Source organism: Penicillium concentricum (genome assembly GCF_028827145.1).
Source record: "Penicillium concentricum strain IBT 3081 chromosome Unknown utg000001l_segment0_segment0, whole genome shotgun sequence".
Classification (NCBI taxonomy): domain Eukaryota; kingdom Fungi; phylum Ascomycota; class Eurotiomycetes; order Eurotiales; family Aspergillaceae; genus Penicillium; species Penicillium concentricum.
The window spans coordinates 7,429,739-7,452,779 of NW_026622754.1; the positions used below are offsets into that span (position 1 = coordinate 7,429,739).

General features: G+C 47.6%; 8 protein-coding genes across 8 annotated transcripts; 3 read left to right on the top strand and 5 right to left on the bottom strand.

The window, feature by feature from the left end:
- Nucleotides 1-3,332: 3,332 nt before the first annotated feature.
- N7517_002854 (G1/S-specific cyclin) lies at nt 3,333-4,709 on the top strand (the record flags this gene model as incomplete). The annotated part of the gene is made up of 2 exons (XM_056720584.1): nt 3,333-3,545; nt 3,612-4,709. The coding sequence occupies 2 exons, from the start codon at nt 3,333-3,335 to the stop codon at nt 4,707-4,709; spliced, it is 1,311 nt and encodes a 436-aa protein (XP_056584719.1).
- Nucleotides 4,710-7,413: 2,704 nt separating this feature from the next.
- Nucleotides 7,414-7,673, bottom strand: N7517_002855 (uncharacterized protein; the record flags this gene model as incomplete). Its single annotated transcript, XM_056720585.1, has 2 exons — nt 7,414-7,517; nt 7,583-7,673. The coding sequence occupies 2 exons, from the start codon at nt 7,671-7,673 to the stop codon at nt 7,414-7,416; spliced, it is 195 nt and encodes a 64-aa protein (XP_056584720.1).
- A 1,182-nt stretch (nt 7,674-8,855) lies between these two features.
- N7517_002856 (ATP-dependent helicase) lies at nt 8,856-11,872 on the bottom strand (the record flags this gene model as incomplete). The annotated part of the gene is made up of 2 exons (XM_056720586.1): nt 8,856-11,444; nt 11,504-11,872. 2 exons carry the CDS (start codon nt 11,870-11,872, stop codon nt 8,856-8,858), a joined length of 2,958 nt encoding a protein of 985 aa, XP_056584721.1.
- Nucleotides 11,873-14,540: 2,668 nt separating this feature from the next.
- N7517_002857 (nuclear transport factor 2 family protein) lies at nt 14,541-15,159 on the bottom strand (the record flags this gene model as incomplete). Its single annotated transcript, XM_056720587.1, has 2 exons — nt 14,541-14,579; nt 14,638-15,159. 2 exons carry the CDS (start codon nt 15,157-15,159, stop codon nt 14,541-14,543), a joined length of 561 nt encoding a protein of 186 aa, XP_056584722.1.
- Nucleotides 15,160-16,145: 986 nt separating this feature from the next.
- N7517_002858 (uncharacterized protein) lies at nt 16,146-16,888 on the top strand (the record flags this gene model as incomplete). Its single annotated transcript, XM_056720588.1, has 3 exons — nt 16,146-16,238; nt 16,291-16,747; nt 16,797-16,888. 3 exons carry the CDS (start codon nt 16,146-16,148, stop codon nt 16,886-16,888), a joined length of 642 nt encoding a protein of 213 aa, XP_056584723.1.
- Nucleotides 16,889-18,292: 1,404 nt separating this feature from the next.
- On the bottom strand, nt 18,293-19,245 carry N7517_002859 (acetamidase/formamidase family protein; the record flags this gene model as incomplete). The annotated part of the gene is made up of 2 exons (XM_056720589.1): nt 18,293-18,433; nt 18,490-19,245. The coding sequence occupies 2 exons, from the start codon at nt 19,243-19,245 to the stop codon at nt 18,293-18,295; spliced, it is 897 nt and encodes a 298-aa protein (XP_056584724.1).
- An 890-nt stretch (nt 19,246-20,135) lies between these two features.
- Nucleotides 20,136-21,343, bottom strand: N7517_002860 (PP2C family serine/threonine-protein phosphatase; the record flags this gene model as incomplete). Its single annotated transcript, XM_056720590.1, has 5 exons — nt 20,136-20,512; nt 20,566-20,668; nt 20,723-21,017; nt 21,077-21,186; nt 21,248-21,343. The coding sequence occupies 5 exons, from the start codon at nt 21,341-21,343 to the stop codon at nt 20,136-20,138; spliced, it is 981 nt and encodes a 326-aa protein (XP_056584725.1).
- A 508-nt stretch (nt 21,344-21,851) lies between these two features.
- On the top strand, nt 21,852-22,946 carry N7517_002861 (cytochrome b5-like heme/steroid binding domain-containing protein; the record flags this gene model as incomplete). Its single annotated transcript, XM_056720591.1, has 1 exon — nt 21,852-22,946. One exon carries the CDS (start codon nt 21,852-21,854, stop codon nt 22,944-22,946), a length of 1,095 nt encoding a protein of 364 aa, XP_056584726.1.
- Between the last annotated feature and the right edge of the window lie 95 nt (nt 22,947-23,041).

Genomic DNA, 23,041 nt, shown 5'->3' on the forward strand with positions numbered 1-23,041 from the left:
TCATTGAGAAACGGCCAAGACGCATGATATTTCTGGGTCTGTAGATATGCGACCAGTTGAGTGGCTGAGGTTAATCCCTGGGGGACCTTACAGAGCTCATTCAACTGCATTGTAAGGGGATGAAGTAAGGGGATACAGTGAAAAGCTCCGAGTCGCAAGTGTGTCAACAGGCAGACGATTCGCAGAGATCGACCTGGGGAATTTACGCGTCCAGTAACCGCATTCTCATGGCCAACCAGTCGAGACGTCTACCAAACCTTATCTCGGATGGAGAAGCTGGGGACAAATCAAGTGCATGTCACAGAGGGATGAGTAAAGTGATACAATAGACTAAATTACATCCAAACGGGGAAGATTAATTAGAATAAATCTAATGAGCCAGGTCCGATACAGAGAAGAACTGAAAAACGTGGAAGGTCAAATTACTGGGGGCGAGAACCTGCTTTTGCGACCGAAGCCCGAAAATATCCCCCACATGAACCAGATCCCTGCAAGACAAAGGAGGCTCGGGTCAATTTAGGAACGCCCAGCTGAGGACGCGAAACGCGAGATGAAGTCAAGGGCAATCCCAGGCTTCTGGACCAGTCAGCGCCCATAGGTCGGAGACCCTGGAACGCGCGACCGTATCGGAGGCTTCATACGGAGTTAGAGGGAGAGCCACTCCAGCCCATTGCAGCACTAGTAACCAAGGTGCTGGATGACGAGCCAACAATGGCTGAGGATTGGCCTTAATACTTGTCGATCAGGAGCTTTTTTGGGGCCGGAACTCGCGGTTGTTCTTGGCTTCCATTTATTCTTTTTTTCTAATCTTTAATAGAATTTGAATAGAATCTGAATAGAAAACATGGAATAGAATATCGGAGAATTCTATAAGTACAAATGAGAAATATTCAAGAGAGAAAATGGCAGTGAAAGGTTGAAATGTCTCGGTAGCGACGGAGATCTCTCCACTGTCGAGAGAAACTCCTTCAAATTACTAGTTTAAGAAAATGACTGGGTCGCGGCATACGGTTGAAAACGCAATCAAGTTTCAAAAGTTATATATGCCTATGTAGACACGTCGGATTTCTAGAAATAGGAATAGCAATAGAAATATGAAAATGAATATGTACGAATACTCGAAGTAATTTTTGGTTTTGGTTAATGTATGGGTTTAAACAACGAATATCCTAATTCAGAACTGTGCCTTGTACCTGTTTCCACGTTTGAACTGCTAAATAATCAAGTACAATTTCAAGTAGGTTTCAACTGTCTTATATCCTTGCAGAGAGAAGCCCTACCTATCAAAATTACCGATCTCCTGGAATACGTAAATTATGGAACTGTGAAAATTACTGTACTAACCTTCAGCCTCCACTCTCTGTCTCGTGGATTACCGTACTCTGTGTATCTCCGTTCTCTTAACCTCCTCTTCTTCCTCTTTCTTTCTCTTCCACACCCGCCTGGAGAGAGAAAGTCAAAAACCTCCTCCTTGTACCTCTCTCCTTCTCTTCTTCATACCTTTTTCTCTTTCCCTTTTCCCCTCCCCCCTGACAATCCCAGAGTCTGGTCTACTGGCTGAGTTACGGTTCGACGACATTCCAGTCGACGCAATCTCATTCGGCCCGCTGCACTAGCACTCAAATCAAGTCGAATTCACCTTCGAACTTGACCTTCCAATTCGACGTTTGTTAACTCAAACGGCGACCCTTCGTCATTGTCCGCCCGGTGCCTCCCTGATCCTCGGACCTCGACGATTTGGACCCTCCTGTTCCAGCTCCTGCCGGTTAGACGAGCGACAGCGTAGGAAACCCTTTCAGGTTGACTTTTGGTTGATACGAATTCATTTTCGGTATCAGATTGACATTGAGCTTCAAAACTTGGGTAAGGAATTCCTCTTTTTTTTTGTGCTTTGAGGTGTGCATGGTGTGAAGGTCGGAATGCCCCGATGGATAGACGAGCAACCCCGGTACTCGAATGTTCTCAACATGAGCCAAAAGATTCAATAAATTTCCACACGAAAAAGAAAAAAATGTCTTTCCAGAGTGCATGAAAATTTGGCCCGCCGGTCATAATGGTATGGCCTCAGGGCCATGTCCAAACATCCAGCAGTCCCAATCCCATATACCTCCGATTTTACATCATCTCCCACCCAATACAACACACAAAGAGCCAGATATTGTGGGGAGCAGTTTATTGAGCGATAAAAGTTGCCGTCCATGGAGACGGGAAATTATGTTCTCAAACTGTGGAATGCATATCTTTCTGCTTGACATCCAATATATCGCCAGGGGCCAGACTGCTTCTATATCCCCCGGTGTGGGAAGATTTAAGGGGTCGACGAAAATCTCATACTCATACTGGACATGCCGAATGTCGGGGCGACGATCACGCTGCAGCACCACATACCTCATTGCACTTGATCATTGACTGGTGTCAATCATCGATTGCCATTCTCCTTTAGATCGTTGACTGCAGCGAATGGACTATGAACGAATGTATAGCTGACACTGTTGCCTATTCTAGGACTTGTTCATCTGAATCTTCGATATAAATCCACTTGTCTCTGACGTGGACTTCATCTTTGAATCATTGGCACTCTTTCCATCTAACAAACTCCTATCAGTCTCTTCACTGAGCCTTGTTCATTCAACTTTAATTCGTGAAGCGTGAGTTGTGACCATTCCGTTACCAAGACATCACCCCTGATGATTGTGACCCCCTTCATAGGGTTATTCTCCTGCACTCCACATTCCGCAGCACTAGCCTAGGGGTGAAGACGTTGACTCGTACTTCATCTCTTCGTTGGTATCCAACAGAATCTCAATTCATCGGATCATTCCTGCCTAGATGCCAGTCTTGCCGACACGGTAAGGGTTGCATTGTGCCCTCTGCCTGAAGGTTCTTTTCTGGGTTAGTATTTCTCCGAAGGACTGATGACCCTTTTTTTTTGGATGAACATCAACATACATCTCTACATTCTACCCGCTGTCCTTCCTTCATCACGCTCTCTTGCTTTCCTGTCACTTGAACGTTACTATCTTTTAATCATTTCTTTTTATCGGCCTCCGCTAATCTTAATTTTCTTCGGCTTTAGCCTTCGAATACTTCTTCCTCGGACCTCCTGGCCACTTTTCCCAGCATTCGAACTATTGTTCCACGCTGATCCACTCATTAATCGTTACAACTCATCCGTCACTCATTCCAATACACTAATACCACGACTGTCACTCTCTTAATTCCGTCGTTGCCTGATAGACCCGTTCTTCAGGCTTCCTTTCATTGAAACTCGGCAACACAAAGCTCATACATCAACTTGTCCTTCTTCGGTCGATCCAAGTACTTCCGCAATCATGGATTACCATCGCAACTACCGTCCTTGCCCCACCTTCTTCGTGGAAGAAGACTACGGCATGGAAAGTCGCATTCGGCAAGAGCGGCAGGCGAAGCAGGAGCATGACAAGCAGATGGCTCGTGAGCGTCAGTATGCCATGGCAGATGAGCTGTCTAATCTCACTTGTGAGCAGCTTCGGGACGATGTCCTGAGCCACATGTTGGAAATGGATGTACGTTTGATCAGATTCATGGCTTTCTTTCCAAGGTTATATGTTGCTAACCTAATCATCGCATAGAATCAAACCCTGCCCGACGTCGAGTCTATTGACATCCAAACCGAGATCCAATGGTTCATGCGCCCCTACCTTCTTGACTTCTTGATCGAGGCCCACACTGCGTTCCAGCTTCTCCCATCCACCTTGTTCTTGGCGATCAACCTTTTGGACCGATACTGCTCCAAGCGTGTGGTCTACAAGCGTCACTACCAGTTGGTTGGCTGTGCAGCTCTACTCATCGCGGCCAAGTACAATGACAAGAAGGATCGTGTCCCCACTATCAAGGAGTTGAAGTCGATGTGCTGCTCTCTGTACGATGACGATATGTTCACCCAGATGGAATGGCATGTCCTCCAAACTCTTGGCTGGTCCATTGGACACCCGACTGTGGATGCTTTCTTGCAGCACGCTGTTTTGGACGATCCTTACGACCCCGAGGTGGAACACATGGCTCTGTACATCCTGGAGATTGCCTTGTTCCACCGGGACTTTGTCGCCAAGTTATCATCCGAGCTTGCTCGTGCCGCCCTTGCGTTGTCGCGCTGCATTCTTAACCGACCGCAGCCCCGTCACACTCACTGGTCATCGCAGTACGACTCGACGACTCTTGTTGCCTTATCCCAACAGTTGCACCAGCCCTCCACCGTGGTCGCCCGCAAGTACGCTTCCCCTCACTACTCTCGGGTCTCAAAGGTCATGGAGCACTTCCTCCAACGCCAGGCTTCGCTGGCAACCTACGCCCGTTGTACCCCTCCAGTCGAGACTCCTATCGATTCCAAGCCGTACAATGGGGAGATTGGCCTTGCCACCCCTCAGAAGTCTCAACAGTTAACAGCTATTCCCCATGGTTACCTCACTCCTCCCATCACGCCGGACAATGAGGCACTTGTGCATGCTCATGCACAAATGGCGAATCACGATCTGACCCGCGGAATGCCCACTGTCCACAATGGCTGTTCCCCTTCCCCCGCGCCATCCGCTGAGATGCAATATATGAACAGCGAAGCATACCAGCAACAGCAGGAGGCTATGTACATGGCGCAGCAAGCAGCGCTCCAGCAGTTCCCTCTGGCACCTACCCACATGGGAATGAGCCAAACCTATCAGGGTGGGATGTAAAAGAAACGACGGAACGAACAGCAATCCAAATGATATTTGGTCATTGCACATATTTCCAGCACTTCATTTCATTTCTCTCATCTTCAAGGGAATTACTCAAGGGAGCCTCCGATTCCGCATTGATTCACCTCGATATCTCATCTTAATACTCAATGCGCCACACCAGCTGTCGGCCTGTGCCATATTTCCCGAACTCAACTGCATCCACTTTCGTCCTTTACGCTTTGCATTCGGCTTTGGTCTTACGAAACCAGAGTCGAGACCAGCCCTTCACTTCCTGTTCCAAAAATTGCATACCCATTTGCTCCCCATACCCATTAGTTTTGGGTCATCAGTTGCACTTGATTTAACCATCTAGCATTGCGAGCGCGAGCCATGTTGATTTATTTGTTTCTCAAGAATACATTCTGCTGCTTTTCACCCCCTCGTCATATTAACTTCTCTTCTATCTGTCGGGGAATACCATGCACCCTCGACACCTTGTATTTCTGCATGCCAATTGGCGCTGCGTTTTTGATATCCCCACCCCCCTGCCCTACCACGATCCTTAGCAGCATGACTGCCTTCCCAATTGCGCCCCCAGTCCCCAACTCTACCCCTGCGCCCTCGAAAACCCCTCCAAACTCGTTTTTCATGTGCCTCTTTCCTCACGTTGACATTTCTGCGCAACGTGCATGAATCAGCCTCTTGTCTGGTGACATCCAGCTATCTGGCACTCCGGGAGAGCAGGTTTATAAAGGTCACAAAAAAAAGCAAAAAAAGTGTGAAAACCCGGAAAAAATTATATGTCTTCTGGGGAGGAAAGGCCACCGAGTCCATAATTTCGTTGGACTCAGAAGGTGCCTTTTCTTTTCCCTCTGCTCTCCTCTTCCTTTGTATCTAGCCCTTGACACATGCCCTGAATGCCCGCCCGTCATCCATTATTGGAGACGGGAGGCCAGGTGCCTTTTTTTCTTATATCTTGTGTGGATTTGGAAATGGGGTTGTCGGTTTTGCCGCTTGGCCCTGAAATATATCCCATTTTCAGTGAACTTTTGGATGCTGTAGAATTGTAGTATTTTGGCCTTGTAGAGTACTGTCTTGCTGCATGGTGGCCATACACATAGTTTCTACCTCATCCGGTTTCTGTATGTTGCTATTCTCTAAATCTCAGCTCCGATGCCCATCCCCTTGCTCTGGATATATTGCTACTACTGGTCCTTTTTTTCAATGTCGTACTTTTTAACAAACTCCCACTAAATACATGCAATCCTCGAGTCTCTTCCAAAGTATATTTCGTCTCTCGAACAGATATATATTATAGAATAATCTAATTCCAATGTTGTCTATAAAACAATGTCAAAACCCGAGGTAATGTGTGAATAAAGCGGACAGAACTCTCGTTTAAACCTCCCTCCCCTTGCTCCTCGGACAAAATGCTCATATATATCTCACCATGATCGAGCCTTGTTCGTATAACATATGGAACAACTTTGTTCGAATGACAAATTAGCACCAGATAGTTATGCAGGTTTTATTGTTCAGTAACACATAACTTCCCCACTTGCCCCCAATAGTTAGCAATTGCTGCGGCTCGAAAGTTCCAAGGGGCAAAAAGTGGAGGATGGACTGCTTATGACACTTTCCATTCTAAGGCGAGCTAGATCCTTCTACGGCTGAATTGGAGGTAGGTCATTCGAAAGGCGCCATATTCCTTCAGGCTTGCTTATGGCAATAGGGTTTGAAAAATTACAAAATACAATATGCTTGAGAAAACTATCATTAAGCAGGTTGATTCTAGCGGTGAGGCAAGCTTAGAATATATTTTGAAGGGTTGCAGTTAATGTATACAACATAATTTACAGCCAATCCCCCCAGGTCGATGTTATTAATACTGTTGTACAAAACTAAACGAAACAGCCACAAAGTGAAGATTAATTAGATAATTAAACACTGATATTTCTCTTGAGAATACAATTTCGCTCATTCGCAATAAATCCAGATCCAGCAGATCCAATAATACCCACGCTATGCATCGCAACAAACAAAACAAACAGATAAGGTGTCAAGCCAATTAGCCCAGTATGACCATGCAGCTAGCTGCTAGGTAACAATGCTGAGAGGGAGACACGTGTTCAACAGTAACCAGTAGAGTTGGAAGGGTAGAAAGTAGAAGGGGGAAGGGAGGGTAAGAAGGAAAGGGAGAGACAGGTATAGGAGATCACAGACAGTGAGCCCTAACGGAGAGTAGAGAGGGGAGACAAGACAAAACAAAGAGTAAAACGCCTCCAGAACTCCAGAATAATGATACAAGGGGAAGTAGACAGCAAGAAGTGGGGACTTGAAAATCCGGGGAGACGCAGGGATTGAGGTTGGCGAGGCAATAAAAAAGGAACGGCACAAGAGCGCCGAGAATCCGAGAAATCCATAGAGAATCCTCCCAGCACGTCCCGATTTGGTCAGGGGCAGAGAGGAAAAAAGGGTGCGGTGACGAGGACGAAAAAAGGGGGTTTTGGCGTCCAATTAACTCCCCAAATAATCATTGCCGATCATCGCCTCACTTTTCACTTTTTTTTTTTGGTTTTGGGGGTCTTTCTTTTGGTCTGGACCTCTTTTCGCCATTGTAACGCGCGTGTAAAACGCTGGGATCCGCGTTTGCTCTGGCGAGAGCCACCTACGTATGCAATTGAAGCAATTGCATAGGCAATTCAAGTTGTAAGAACAACTACTTCCAGCGTTGTTTGTCCCAGTCAGAGGTCCGCGTTTCATCGTAGATTCGGCCGCCCTTGTTGTGGACGACTACCGGAGGTTTGCGGACTGGATTGGTTGCTGGGATCTGCATTAGCTTTGGGCTGAATCTGGGGATCGGGGACAGGGATGTGCACTTGACATACTCAGACTCCGGACTTCGGTGGCTACCACTTGGTCATTGCTGCTCCCTCTGCTAGCTAGCGTTGAGTTGGAATCATTGACTTTGTGTGGCATTGTGAATGGAGAGTAGTAGGGATGATTTGTGGTTTGAAGGTTGATGGAGATGATGACGAAGAGGAATATTAGGATATTAAAAGAGGTAGAGAATAAAGAGGTAAAGAGATGTATAGAAAGCGTCAAGCTTGAGGAACACAGTGTTGAACTGTGAGCAGATTATAAGAACAATAAAAGGTATATGGACACAAGATGGAGAAACGGAAAAATATAAAAAGAAGATGGGTGTTGTTGATGTGCTGTGGTTTGGTTGATAGTGAATCAATATGAGGGCAAACGACTTCTTTTTGTATAGCAAGCCATTCCACATTGAGCTTCACCCGATCTACACTCTGGGGAACTTCGAGCTTCCCTTAGTGTCAAAAAGAGCTCGGAATGGATCATCCCCCTGACGTATTTGGTGCCTGGTAATTACCACTGCCACGATTGAAGCATTGATTGGTCTAGAGAGTCGACCTAAAGTAGGGCAACCAATAAGGAAGAGAAAGTTACTAGGGAAATAGACCAAGTATGCAAGATACGGTAATATTACCAATAATGATGAGTCAGCCATTCCTAGCTCCAGCCCTGGAGCTATTTACAGAATTGGACTGGTCGTGTAACTAAACAAAATATCTTACTAAAAGGGAGATTCCTTCACCGCTAGGATTACTGCGCCAATGGCGGCTGTACAAAGTGCGTGTATTTAGTGTCACTAGGGAGTACATAGCCAGGGGCTTCCCTTTCACACCGCAATTGGAGCTCCACTTGTCTACGGAGTACATCGTCAGGTCTTATTATTTATTGACACTCATTATTGTGCCAATAGTCAGGAGACTGCCTAATCTTAGGCTCCATCGGAAGATCTGCCCCGATTCATACAGGGTCATCCCATAAGGAAATAATTATGAAACTTAGGTACATATACATCTTACCTGTAGAGCTATGCATAAACAAGTCATAGTCTCGTTGGTAGGGACACGCATGTGCGTCATTCCATTCAGACCGAGATTCTAGCCCTGGAGTCAACCCTTTCCTGGTCAATCACTTTCCAAGCTAAGTATACCCCGGGCTTCCCCAGCAACGCCTGAACTAGTAATGAGATTGCGCGTGTGGATTGTCTGACCCTTCTGACCTGGTCCCGTGGACACCGATAATCAATCCCGGATGCTAGACCAGCCTCCCCCGAAATCGTAAATCGTGTCAGCTCTGTCCGCCCTCTCGCTTCATCCGGTCTTGCCACCCATTCATACTCCGCCGAATCCCCAACGTCCGCCGCGGTGCTTGTTGAATCATTGACATCGACGTGCTGTGGAACGTCGACACCGGCTGGAACCCGCGGGTGGAGCTTTCGGGTTTCACCTCGTCTGCCCCGGCTGTCCCGCCTGCGGGTGTATTGTTGCCGCTCTGTTCCTGCGTCATGGACACCCTGGCAGGTTTCAGGGTTGGTTTCGATGGAGCTGCCAGCCACGTGTAGCCATTAGAATTCGTAGGCTCCAAGGTCGGGCGCGTTGGAACAAGTGGTCGTGGTTGGACACGGTGAGAGGAGAGAGGGGCTGGGACAATGCTTCTTGCCCCTGAAAGTTGGTTCTGTGACGGTGGTCCTTCGTATCGGCGAGATGGTGGCTGTGGATAGCTGGGCAGAACTGGTTCCCTCTTCTGGAGGGATCCTGGGCCTGCAAAAAAGTTGGATATGCTTGCTTGCGTGAGTCCGTCTTTACGGATGGCGCTGCTGAGCGGTTTCAGTTTGTTTGCTCCAGCTGCGTCTGCATCTGCATCCAGAGGCTTAGAGGCTGACTCCGCGGGCGGTTCGGGGTTGGCCGCTATGTAATCCCGGGCAGATGTAAAGCCCGATGAAACGGTTGTAGGAATTGTAAACCCTGTTGATGAGAAGTAGGTGGTCGATTTTGGCCCCTGGTTCATGTCTGACCGTCGTCGCTTTGGGTTGGGCTCACCAGAGGCGTCATGAGATGTAGACGCGCCGTCGATTTTGCTGCGGTCTTCCTCGCCCTCGGGTGTCCATCGGTCGTCCAGCGTCGATGGAAGAAACTCGAGCCCCTTGTAGATGTCTTCTAAAGAGGGCCGAGGGCGACGCAGAATATCGGCAATTGCATACACCACCTTTTCATGAAGAGACGGTCCCGTTGACCGAAATCGTGATTTGGTCAACTTGGGAGGAAGGAACGGCGTCAAGGTGGTCGCACCGTCTTCTCCTTCCCCTAGCCGGGGTTGTCGAATAGGAATACTCAGGTATAACAGCGCCTGTGCTCTTGTCATTGCGACATACAGCAATCGTCTCTCTTCTTCTACCACCTCCGCACGTGAGTGAGGAATGCTCCCGTTGTATACAGCGGGAACAAACACAACTGGCCACTCCAGGCCTTTGGCAGCGTGGATAGTTGAAATAGTGACTTTCTCCGTCGGTTGATCTCCTTCCTTGGCCTCTTCTTTGGTTGTGATCTCCGTAGCCAAGGCGACATTTGCCAGGAACCGAGTGAGAGCCTCCTCGCCAGGATGTGCCTGTTGCTGCTCCACGCCTTCGATTACAGGGAGATCCATTTCTTTATCAACCTCCTCTTCTTCAAAGGCTGCCACCTCAGTGGCTTGATGCATCAATTCCTTGACATTCGCCCAGCGACTGTCTTCGTCAAGGGGATATGTTCTGATGAGATATTCCTGGAATGAGAGACGTTCGGCAATAAATTCAATCAGAACACGAGGAGCCGATGCATCCTCACACTCTTGCAACTTCTGTCTAGAGGCTTCAATCAAATTGACCAAAACGCAAAGTCCCTGCTCTGCGGCCTTTTGCAGTTTCTTCTCAGTCGAACGGCGTCCTTGGATGACATCTTTGATGAAGTTCCACAGTGGAATTTTGGCCTTCTCCGCACCACTAGTCAATTGCTTGATTGTCTCATCGCCAATCCTTCGTGGCGGAACATTCACAATATTCATCAGTGCGTCCGAGTGTCCCGTGTGGCTCACAACCCTCATATAATTGAGTAGAATCTTGACTTCAGTTCTGTCAAAGAATTTGCGGCCTCCAACCATCTTGTATGGTATACCCGCTCTTCCAAAGGCCGTCTCGATCTGTGTAGACAGCGCAGCCGACCGAAGCAGGACGGCAAAGTCAGACATCCGCAATAGACCGCCGGTCATCGCTGCACATCGCTTGATCTCAAGTACCATCCACTGCGCCTCTGCGTTGGGATTTGGGAGCCTTCTCAGCACCGGCAAGGTTCCGAAAGTGTGGGTAGCCAGGAGTGCTTTTGCAGGCCGGCTTGTGTCCTGCTCAATCACTTCTTGGGCTGCATTCAAGATAGAGCCCGCAGAGCGGTAATTGTCTTCCAAGAGTACAATCGTTGTGTTTGAATATAGCCGCTGCATCCTCTTGAGATTCTGGATCTCTGCAGAACGAAATCCGTAGATGCTTTGATCTGGATCTCCGACGATGGTGATCCGTCGGTTCTTAGATGCGAAGAGATTCATCAGTTCATATTGTATGATATTAGTGTCCTGGAACTCATCCACCAAGACGGCCTGCACATTTGAAACACATTCTGGGTGGTCTCGGAGCAGATCTCCACATCGCAGAAGGAGGTCATCATAATCCAAGAGATTGGAGGCCGCCAGTGCTGATTCGTATTCACGATAGATATCAACAAGCTCCGCCTCCTCTGCTTTCGCTCTATCGGCCACGGCATCAGGAGTGAGTCCATGTGCTTTATGTCGAGAAATTCGGCCTTGCGCCGCCTTGACTTCAATGCTAGACTTCAGTCGTTTGATGGTTCTCTGCGATCACGATTAGAGAAGGGAAACAAACTGATAGAATATAAAAGTGCGAGTCATACTCTGATAATTGCGCGGCTATCATCCGAGTCCGCAATGCCAAACCCCTTCCGAAGACCAATCAAATACCCATACTTGACCAAGTAGCGGCGACAGATGGAATGGAAAGTGCCGAGAATCAAGCGCGATTCGAGTTTTTCTCCGATGAGTTTCGCGAGTCGCTCGCGCATCTCCCGGCTGGCTTTGATCGTGAATGTGCAGCAAATGACATCTTGAGGTTGGTATCCATGATGCGAGAGGAGGTACGCGACGCGTGCGGTCAACGTTTTTGTTTTGCCCGAGCCCGGTGGTGCGAGCACTTGGAGGATTGAACCGGAGGAAGTGACAGCTTCTCGCTGGGCATGATTCAAACCATCTAAGATCGGATCCATGACATGTGGGGTGTTTGACCAATGCGCGGGTGCTTATGATGAGGAGACGCGAGAAAACGCGATGTCATGTGACACTTCCGCTCTACATGAAGTCGATTGTTTGAACAATTAATGGAATTGGAAGTTGCTAATTGTCTCTAAATTGTGAAACTTTGATAATTTAGATAACGAGATGGCATTGACGGGGTAGTTGTGAGATAGCAAGCCTCGAAGGCATCTGCGGAGTGCATGGTTACGGGCTGAATAGGAGGATGTTTGGCCAGAGTATTTCATGTCCAATTTTGTGGCATATAAACATCTTATACGCCTAATTTGGCTAGCTCAGCTTCATGATATATTCTGATAGCCTTGAGCGCTCTGTATTTACTATAAAAATGGAAATTCAAATGTTATGATGATCTGATACTAAAAATGAGATTTTCATACTTTCAACCTTCTTCCTGCATTTTTAGTAGGCATTGACATAATCTTGAATCTTATTTAATATGACTAGTACCTGAAGATGTAATTTTCATAGGCAAAAGCGCAGTTCACTGGTCTTGATGGTTGCATTCCGTGCTTCGTTTTCACTATCTATATTATACGAAGAACAACCGACCAGTGGGTAGGCGAGTCTCTATATTGTATAATCGCTTCCAAACTGAAGCCTTATGCTACCCAAAATCCTTATTAGTACATAATTAGCGCCATACTGTTACCAGCTCTTTGGTTCTACTCCGTACTCCATACAAGACTGAGAACTCCACCATGGAATTACCGAGATTGGCAGGTGCTGCTCAATTCCACTCGATCCAAAGAAACAGACGAATGGGAGGAGCTCTATATAGTTGAACACCATCTGAGCAAATACCAATTAAGGCAGGTTGTAACATATCAGTAGCATGGTGTTACGGCAAGTAATGTAGGCTCACCTACCGAGTACTCCAGGAGATATTATATTGCAGCTAGACTTGCGAAGAGAGTTTTACCACAATCTCAGCTCGGAGGAAAAAAAGCAAATTATATCATTGCCGATAATCAAATCGCTTGGCACACAAATGCGTCCAAGTGCTACCAAGAACGGCACGGGACAAATTCGTCAAAATGATTGACGCGCAGGATAGGTGGAGTTTTCTAAATTGTGACTCCAGCCACCTGAACTTCACTACATTTTCACGCCGGGGTTTGACTAAGATGCAAAACTCCAAACCAAGTTAAGATGAAGTGTGGTCATTGGATCTAGATTAACGAAGTATTCGGAGTCCGGAGTCGGAATTTGGACTTTTGTACGAAAGGCAATTAAATGAAAACTCGGGCTTGTACTCGGGCTTGAAAAGTGTTCCCCGTCGGAGGTATCATCGCATGACTCGCTTATAAGGTCCCCGAGCTCTTCTGTTGATATGATGTTTCTCTTACAATCTTCACCGGCAGTGGACCCGATGTCTCCCGCCGTGCCGGATTCCGACCTGCCTATCTGATACAAGCGCTCAAGTAGAGCGGGACAGGCCCCATGAAGAGAGGATCTCGGAATGAATGTTAAATCTTCCTTCCGTTGACTCAGAGGAATTGGCCATTAGGCCACAAAAGGCAGGTCCGGTAAAGTGTTATGAGAGACCTCGCTTGCATTTCCGTTTTAGGGCTTATTTCTCGCCACTGTGCTATCCATTTGAGCATAATCCCGCTTATATATTAGGTTGCTCAGGGCCTGGGCCCCGGGTCTATCCATATTATGCATGACATGACATCTTACCCGTATATGCATTTATCGAGTCCACCGAAAGACCTGGGTACATATAGCAGAACCTTATCCCTCTCTAAATTAGTTCCAATCAATTAAAGTCTGACAGTTCTTTGGGTGACTTATTTCTAGTGTGTTACCGGCGAGGCGTGGTTAAATTCTAGGAGCTCAAGAGTTGCTACCTCGCATACTTATCCGTAGATACACCAGAATCTATGGTGGGAAGAACTTGGCATGTAAAGGTGAAGTTAGCAAGGTATTAATTCGACCCTATAAAGCATCTCTCTATGCACAAATTCAATCAAATAAATGTACCTACTATGTAAATGCCACCAGGAAAGAGAAATATAATGAAAGCCACTGAGTATAGTTGCTGCGCCTGGAACCTTGTGTTACGATAGATAAATGTAGAGGTGATAGATGCGAAACATGCCTGCTAGGAGCGGGATCAATGGAATCGTTCTACACTACCCCCGAATACGGAGTACGTAAAAAAGGACTGTAAACGCAGTAGAAACAAATTTTGCGAAGCAAGAACAGGGAAATCAGCGCTGCTCGACAACGTTTTAGAGTAACTGAAGTCCTACAGGGGCATTCAACCGGGTCAAGAGAACGAGGCTAATTCCGGCATGTTGCTCTAGTCGATATAATGTTTTCACGCGTAGAATGATTAAAATAGAAAGTACATGAAATATCTGTCGACTTACCTGGTACATTCTGAGCAACTAGGCCGTTTATCTTTCCAAGGCGTCATCTGCGAGTTAAGCCGAAGTCACTCCTTTCTCTCTCTCTCTCTATCTACCTCTCTCCTTCCGATTGAATGCTAAATATCAATTCCCACTGGAGTTTGTCTAGCGTCAACGTGCAAGTCGTGGAAAAATAACGAATTAATTGCGCTTTCATGCTTGAGTGGTCTGTCTATAAATACACGTCTTGGCTTTTTTAAAAAAACTAGCACACGAAAACAGACAAATCGCCAATGTTGGGACCCTAGAGAGATATTGAGTTAGTACTGTTTTGCAGCCAGCTCGCAGGATAATGCACTTACCATATAAACAAGATTCCGGTGAACGATACGCCAGGCACCATTAGGTTGACGCTGCCAGTTATCCTGATATTGGCCATAGGCATAGGCAACATCATTTGCCTTGTCTCCTTTCCCGAAGTGGGCAGCACGGTAGTAAGTCACCGACTTGGCCGTTTTGGGTGAAAGTACATCAATCCGTTGGGTACCATACATATGCTGCGTGGTTACACAGCCCAAGCTTGTGCTCAGCACAGATTGAATGTTTTTCAGCGGGGTCAACACGTTAAGGGGCGCTGAGTAGTTGGCTACCGCATCGGCGGTAAAGACCTTGCTAAGAGCGTCGAACTCTTTACCATCAATAGCAAAAGCATAGAGGGCTAGTGTATCTCGGATTTTTTCGGCTGTGCTAGCATCGGTATGGGGCTCGGAGGTGTAGCTACCGGCAAGGGACGAAATGTCGATGGGGGCGACATCGGTGGTCGTGGATGCCACGGCCGAGCTCGCGACGGCGAAAGAGAGTGCACAGAAAGAGAGGAATTTCATTTTGTCGAGAAAAATCAACCGAATGTATACAAGGCCAGGATGGTGCAAGGATGTTGCTCTTTATTATAGGAAACTTTCTACCCCGTACTATAATTCTCCAGCAATCTCAATCTCGGTTGTGCTTCCCCTGAGATCCGAAATGAAACCGACTATTCTCGCTAATACGGATTAATTGCTATTCATGAATTAGTGCCGGCCGACATTTTGAGCTAATTGGAATAGCACGCAAAGCTTAGCGTCCCGGATTGTCCAACAGCCAATATGAGAGGACGATATAAATCGAATCTATTATGGAGAATGAATTGACACAACGAAAGGCTTCGCTTCGTTCATTAGATCTCGAAGTGGGGACAATAAAGGTATCGGCTCGACGCGACGGGCTTTTCCCCAAATTGACAATTGCCGTTACTAAGTCGGCTGTTGGCTGTGGCTGCATCAGGGATATTAAGCGGGATACTCCGTACAAGCGCAATTCAAATCTCTAGGCGTCAACTAGTCTGAAATTTTTCAGAGTACCTCAACTGTACTCCATGCTACCTCCCAGTTCTTGGAAACAATGAAATGAGATATTAATTCAGACTACCCAGTCCCCATTCTCTCAACGGGTAAATCGTATCCGGGCCGAAGCGAAGAATGCCCCCCCATGGATCTGGCCCCCACACATTTGGCCCCCCCAAAATGGCTTCTTGAGGCGGCCCCAGAATCTGCCCTAATGTGAGCTTCAGCTCCATACCCCCGCAATTCTGCTTTCCATTGTTGCTGTAATAGGTCTACAATATATATCGTAGATTGTTTGTATGGATTAGTTTTGGGATCCCTGCAAGCGCCGACGCACCTTAGATGAGCTCGTTTTCGAAACTTCGGGAGCCGTGAAGGGGCATGATATTTATTTAACCCTTTTCCACTCGAAGTTCTGTGCAGTAACCATATGCATTGGCGATGATCTTGGTAGACCGTAGGTGTCGATTCCAGCATTCCTATTCAAAATGGATTTGGCCATCCACTACCTCTCTTCCGGCTGGGAGAAACGAGCCGAGGCCACAATGGAGGCTCCATTAATATCCCAACAGGGCCAGACGGTAAGAACATTTGACACCAAAGAACAATCCAATCTGAGCTTAACGGTATTAGATAGTGATGTGGATCGGCGTGGCACTTTCATTTATTTTCATTGTTATTCGAACATACGTTCAATACCAAAACAGCAAGCAGCTATTTCTCAATGACTACTGGATATTCCTCGCCATGGTCTGCCACCTAGCATCCGCTATAGTCTACCAATTTGCCATGTCCCCGATGTATGAGGTCGCATATATTGGGGCACGGTTGAAGACTCCAACAGCAGGATTTATGGATCGAGCATCGCTTTATCTCAAATTACAATATGCCGCCGATCTTCTCATATGGACCACATTGTGGTCGGTCAAGTTTTCGCTTCTCTTCTTCTTTTGGCGATTGTTCGACTCGGTGAATTCTTCTATAAAAATGTTTTGGTGGATCATGTGTGGGATCACTGCGTCAACATGGATTATAAGTGTGGTGATGCAGGAATTTGCTTGCGATCCTATTAGCAATTTCTTCACACTAGGTAAAATGCCCAGAGCTTCCTTTTCAGTTCATATTCTAACTCGATTTAGGGGCATGTTCATCCAAGAGAGACCTGTTTATCTCAAATCTCATTTTCCGCTTTTCTATTGGCACCGACATCGCAGTTGATGTTTGCAGTTAGTTATTCCCCCATCTCAATTGAACTAGCTCGTATATTAACCCATCAAATATAGTAATGTTGATCCCCTTTCCCCTTCTTCATAAATTGAAGGTCAACCCTCGAAAGCGCTGGATCTTGATTGGTTTATTCGCACTACCAATTATTCCAATTATATTCGCCATTTTACGCCTGGTTATGACCAATCCGAAAACACACAACGTCGATCCGATAAAATTCCAACTATTCTCTTTATTGGAGAACACTGCTGCAATTGTTACCTCCTGTCTACCCGCCTTTCGTCTCTTCATTGCCAACGCGCACAGCCCCACAGTCCACAGCGGTTCGCGACCCTCTAGGTATTCGCGAGGCCTTCGTGGTGAATACAAAAACTTCGGAGCCCTATCGCCAAACAAGCAACAGCCGGGAATTCTTTTCAACTCTTTAAGCCATGCATCTCATGATACACATATAGTTCATGATGGGGCTTCCATTGGGAAAGCAGTCTCAAAGGACACTGATGAGGAGTCTCTCAATTCTCGCAATCCCACACCTACTCACGGTGTTCTTGTCACACGCGAATATTGTGTCACCTGATTCAAGATAGAAATAGATCCATCGCGATATACATAATGATAGCCCTGGCGCTGCCATCGTGATTACAGCATGGACGTGTGGTAAATCATTTACCCCAGTCCACCGCTGAACAATACGCAGGCTACAACCACAGTTTTCAAAATCGATAATACACTACCTGTAACATACACAACGCGGCCATATGGCTCTTTGCGCAATATATCAACTATGCACGGGCCATTTTGGTATATCCACATATGCCAAGGCGCGCCAATTCAGTATTCGATGATCACTATGCGTGCGGCGCCTAAGAAACAGTACTCACATCATAATGGCTTGCCTACCTGGGCAGTATTAAGCTCTTTATGTAAAGGGGCCAAGGTCTCAAGGGATCAAATCGGAGTCGATGAAATATCAAAAAGAATTTCCGTCATATCTGGATCAGTAACGACGGGTCAAGTCGGTAGATAATTATTCAGTGCTAGCCAGCAATTACTCTCTGTGAAATCCAGTACAAGACCGAGTTAGTCTGAACTCGTCCCAAAATTTACTCACAAAAGTGGCAGCTAAGATAGGCCTGGTATAGAGAAAAAAGTCACTATACAAATGAAGGGTACTACGGATTAAGTAGCTATAGGTTTCTCGGTCAAAGAGAAGACTCTGTATTAAGAATATAATGCTCGCTTGAGTAACGCTTGTCCTGAATCATGCAAATACATCATCGCAGCCACACCAGTATATGTCCAATCGAAAATCACAACACCAATTAATATTCTCAGGAGGGTATCACGCCAGCATATGTCTTGGAATCCATCAAGGACGTCTTCCAAAAAAAAGAGAAAAGAAAACACATCAAGAAAATATACCCAAGGGGAGTGTCATGGCCACTTCAAAGTTAGGCACGTTGACTACTTCGGCGATATGTAAGTCACCAGCAACACTAGCAAGGATGTACGCCTCGCTGCGAGTGAGACCCTTAGTCTGCACCAACCACTGTATAAGATTCCGAGTGGCACTTCTGGTAGCCTCGTACAGGTCAGGAGCAACACCGAGAGCACCGTAGGTTCCAAGGTCGGGAAGGGGGTTTGGTATTTGGGCGCGGGGGGAGTCTGGAATTGGGGAGCCGTCATCCAGGGTTGGTTCTTGAGGAGCTCAAAACGGAGGGTAGCGCGAATCGGGGTTTCGATGGCGGTGCCGCAGACTTCGCCGTGACCCTGGGCAGCGTGACCGTCACCACAGCTGAAGAGAGCGCCGGTAGTTTGGACAGGGAGGAAGACGGTGGAGCCGACGCTGAGTTCTCGGCAGTCCATGTTTCCGCCGGCGTTTGTGGGCGGCACGGTGGAGAGTTCTTCGTCGTTGGCTGGGGCGAGACCCATGCATCCGAGGAAAGGACGCAAGGGGATGCGCATGTCTTTGAATTGGGCGAAGCCTGCTTCACGGTTCAGCTCCCAGATCTTGATCTCTGGGTCTGGGAATTCGTCTGCCAGTAGACCAAAGCCTGGGATGATGGCGGACCAGCCCCAGTCGGCGACCTCAAGGTCCAGGACTTCCACTTTGAGGACATCGCCGGGCTGGGCGTCGTTCATATAGATCGGGCCGAAGACGGGATTGGCTAGGCCGAGATCCAACATCTCGATATCACAGGCCTTAGATGACGTGTCGAGCTGGCCATTGCTACTGTCGATAGCGTCGAAGGAAACAGTCTCGCCGGAGGAGATGGTGAACTTGGGGGTGTTTCTTCGAGACCACTTTTGGTGGCTACAGTCTCTTCCCACATGGAAGTTACTCCATTCCTTTGGTGCCATATCAGATGCTTGAGTCGGAGGTCCCCGGGTTCCTGTCTGGGTTGTCGGATAGATACGATATATGAAAAGAAAGATCTGAAACCAATAACGAAAATGGAAAAAATCAGATCAGGGGAAGAAAAAAATCCGTGGAACAGACGGGCGATTTTGTATCTAACGAGCTCGGGAGATCCTCTTCAGGATTGACCGTTCTGGAAGGTGGCTACAACCGGATCTTATGCTTCTTTTTACCAGCTCCACCCCGAGACTCAGTCGCCTGCCTAAAGTAGTTTGACGAGTTTCCAACAGATTGGTGCCCCTCCCCCTGGTCGGAGACTCTGGGTTTTTAACAGTAGCTCCATTGGAGTATGAAGAATACCGAGGTCTGGTTGGATAAAGCATGTAAGCGACAACATTTTAGGGCGGAAACCACGGAGAAGCCGATAGCATTTTATACTGTTATAGTTTCGAATGTATATATAAAATTCAAATTGCATCATTTTTAATAGAAAAGTACATTTGTAACCTTGGAAAAGCTGAGCACCTAGGTTTCTCTAAACCTTGGAACTGCCTAGATTTCCCTCCGTATAAAAACGCCACAATTGAATTGATTGGTTTGATTGGTAAGGGTTTCTTCTTCTATTTCCCTTTTCACTTAGGCTCGGACCAAGAAATTAAAAGAGAAATAGTTAAAATGATTTTATAAAATATTTGTAAAAAGAAATGTGAATTAATGTGAATTAAATATTCAAGGAAAAATCCAGAATAGGCCAACACCACCTTCTTCATTGGGTAAAGAGCGAACCGTTGATGGACTGTGAGTGGCACAGCTGCATAACATTTTCCAAAGTGGAACTTTTGCTTTGCTAAACTATACTATACGGACCTATCTTGATATGTAGCATAATCTATCACGATCCCTGTCCGTCCAACATCGCTACAATGCACGTTGCATTGTCACTACGAGGCTTGCTAGCACTATTGGTGGCGATTTCTTGTGCAATTTCACTCGCTCGTTTTCCCCGCATCGATAATTTCATCACGTGCTGAACCAGGTTCGTGTCGTCCACTCGATCGGTAACTCCGTCGGACACCACCAGTAGGAGGTAACGGCGGTCTGTGTGCAATGTCCGTCGCGACGTATATGGATCATTGGATAGGAAGTTACCCCGAGTTTCCGAACGGCTTGTAGCCGATGAGGCGGGGTCTGGTACAGACGTGTCCGTGAGAGTATTCACCGGATTTTTGTACTGCAGGTCACCTAATGCTCGAGACATGTTCAAGGAGCCTGTCCCGCAGAGTCAGTTTTTGATTTGAGGGCCGATCTCTTCTTGAACCCACCGAGTCGCTGCGTGCCGCTGCGGTCAACAACTTCACCGCCTGCCTGCTCAATTCGGGTCTTTTCGCTGGGAGTACCGGGCTTGTGAGCCTCTGTGAGACGTCGCTAGTGGCTGTTAGCATGCACGCTCAAATCAACTCAATCAACCGCAGTGCATACAATGTGATACGGGTGCTCTGTTTTCCGGTCCCGCTCGGCCAGGATAACATGCGTGTCGCCAAGATTGGAGACGACCAACTCGCCCTTGGTAAGATTAATGCAGCATATTGCCACGGTCGATCCTGAGATGGCAGGCTCAGCAGATTCATGCTTGAATCTATCCAAGAGAAGGCTGTCTTCCTCCGCCAGTGCTGCCTTGATAGCCCCGGCCCAATCGTCTCGTTCAAACTCCGGACGTCGTCCAAGCAGGTGGTGCATACTGTCATTGACATGTTCTGAAACCAATCCAGAACCACTGAAAACATTGATTAGTTTGAGACTGGTTTCAAGGATGCACTTTGAGGCTTTCCTTACTGCCCATCATAGATTGCGAAGAATGCAACTTTATCCTTCATGTTCGAAGGAAACTGATCCGGAAAAATCACTGCGCAACGATCCTCTTGATGCTTCCTACCACCCTGGGCCTGCCATTTGATTCTTGGTAAGTACGATAGCTGTGTGATGGCCTTGTGCCTTGACACTCACTTGACCAGCCCCGGCATCAAATAGCGTGACTGCGTCTGAGGTAGACATTGTTTCGCGGAACATATGATCCCTCAGAGCTCTGTGAGCCACAACCATTTTTGGGCAGTTAATGTGCAAAATCAAGCCCTCGTATCACTGGTAAAGGGTGTGGGCAACTATAGATGATGATGCACTGACATCATGAACGCCTTCTGTTTTTGACTGATGCTTTATTTACCACTGACATCCAATTGGTGGCTTTCAATGGCTTCCCGGGAGTCCATTCCTTCCCCAGATAGCTCTACCAGCGATGTCTGGCATTTGACTGCCGGCAATGTATACTTTTTCATTGGCACTTGGGGCAGATAGCGTAGTAATTTCTCTTTTTTTTAGAGATATCAATATGATGAGTCTAATTAATCACCCAAACCAGTTAAATATCAAATATCACTTTACCAAATAGTATTTGGCCTTCTATTGAACAGACCCCAAATGCTGCATAGATACCCCATTGATAGCGCACGGGCCAATTTCCTCGGCGAATCTGCAAGATCGTTATTCTAATCACGAACAACACTCTGAACTCACCTTCCTCACTTTCAGTGCATTTCTAATTTAGTTCGGCATGGGCTGGGTAGGTGCGGGCGTGCTTATTGCAACAACAGCCTACTTTCTCTACCGCTACCCTCCTCGCAGCTGGGCCGAGCCTCGTTCTTTTGCCCCTCCGGAACCCAACACCGACGCGCCGGTTGCCGCTGCCACCGCAGACGAGCCTGTGCAGCGGAAGCATGGCTCAGAGGCGTCGGCATCATCAATAGAGACAGAGGATGAGGAGGATTCTCAGAGCACACCCAAGGCTGCGGCTTCGAGCGCACCAACCCCCGTCCTTGCGGTCCCTACATTCAGCCTGGACAGCGGCGAGCGCGAGACATCTCAACCCGCCACGATGTCGTCCATTTCACAACCCATGAATGGAACAGCAGAGCAACTATCCTCGAAAACCCGTGATAATGTACCAAAGTTCCAACCGCCATCGCAGCCATCCCTCGCACCCCCTCCAAAGCCACAGCCATCATCTATACTCCCGAAGGCTACAACAACCGGCGCTAGTTCCCTAATGCCTCCACCCCCAGTGCCACGGTCCCGGCCAATAACTCAAACGAACCGTCTCACCCCCACAAGCACGCTCCAACCCCCACGGCTCAACGGCAACTCCCTTGGTCCGCCACCATCAGCAGCCGCAGCTCAGCGCGGCCTAGGCGCACCGAGTAGCGGCAGCCGTCTTAGCAACAGCACCCTCGCCCCGACACAAGTATCTCTAAAGAAGTCCTCATCGCGCCAAGTGATTCTCGCACCAGGGTTCTCGCCCCTTGACTGGGCAGCACGGGCAGCGAACCCGAAGAACAACCTCCGCGGCGAAGGCCTTCCCCCAGGCCTGTTGAGGGTTACACCGTCAATGCTAAAGGAGCAGCACGGGCGTAAGGGTCGGGATGCCTGGACTTCATACCATGGAAAGGTGTACAATATCTCGCCCTACGCCCCTTACCATCCAGGTGGGAAGGGTGAGCTCCTCCGTGGCGCGGGGAAGGACTCTGCACAGCTGTTTCAAGAGATCCATCCGTGGGTCAACTGGGAGGGAATCCTTGGCGAGTGTCTGGTCGGAATTCTGGTTTCGGAGCATGATTTCCAGACCGAGAATGCTTTGGATGCGATGGACTGATACTTGGTCCGCTGTTTGATTGCTGCTTTACTTTGATGTAATTGTTCGGCCGGTTTGTATACCGTGTACATCTTACCATATATAGATGAGATACC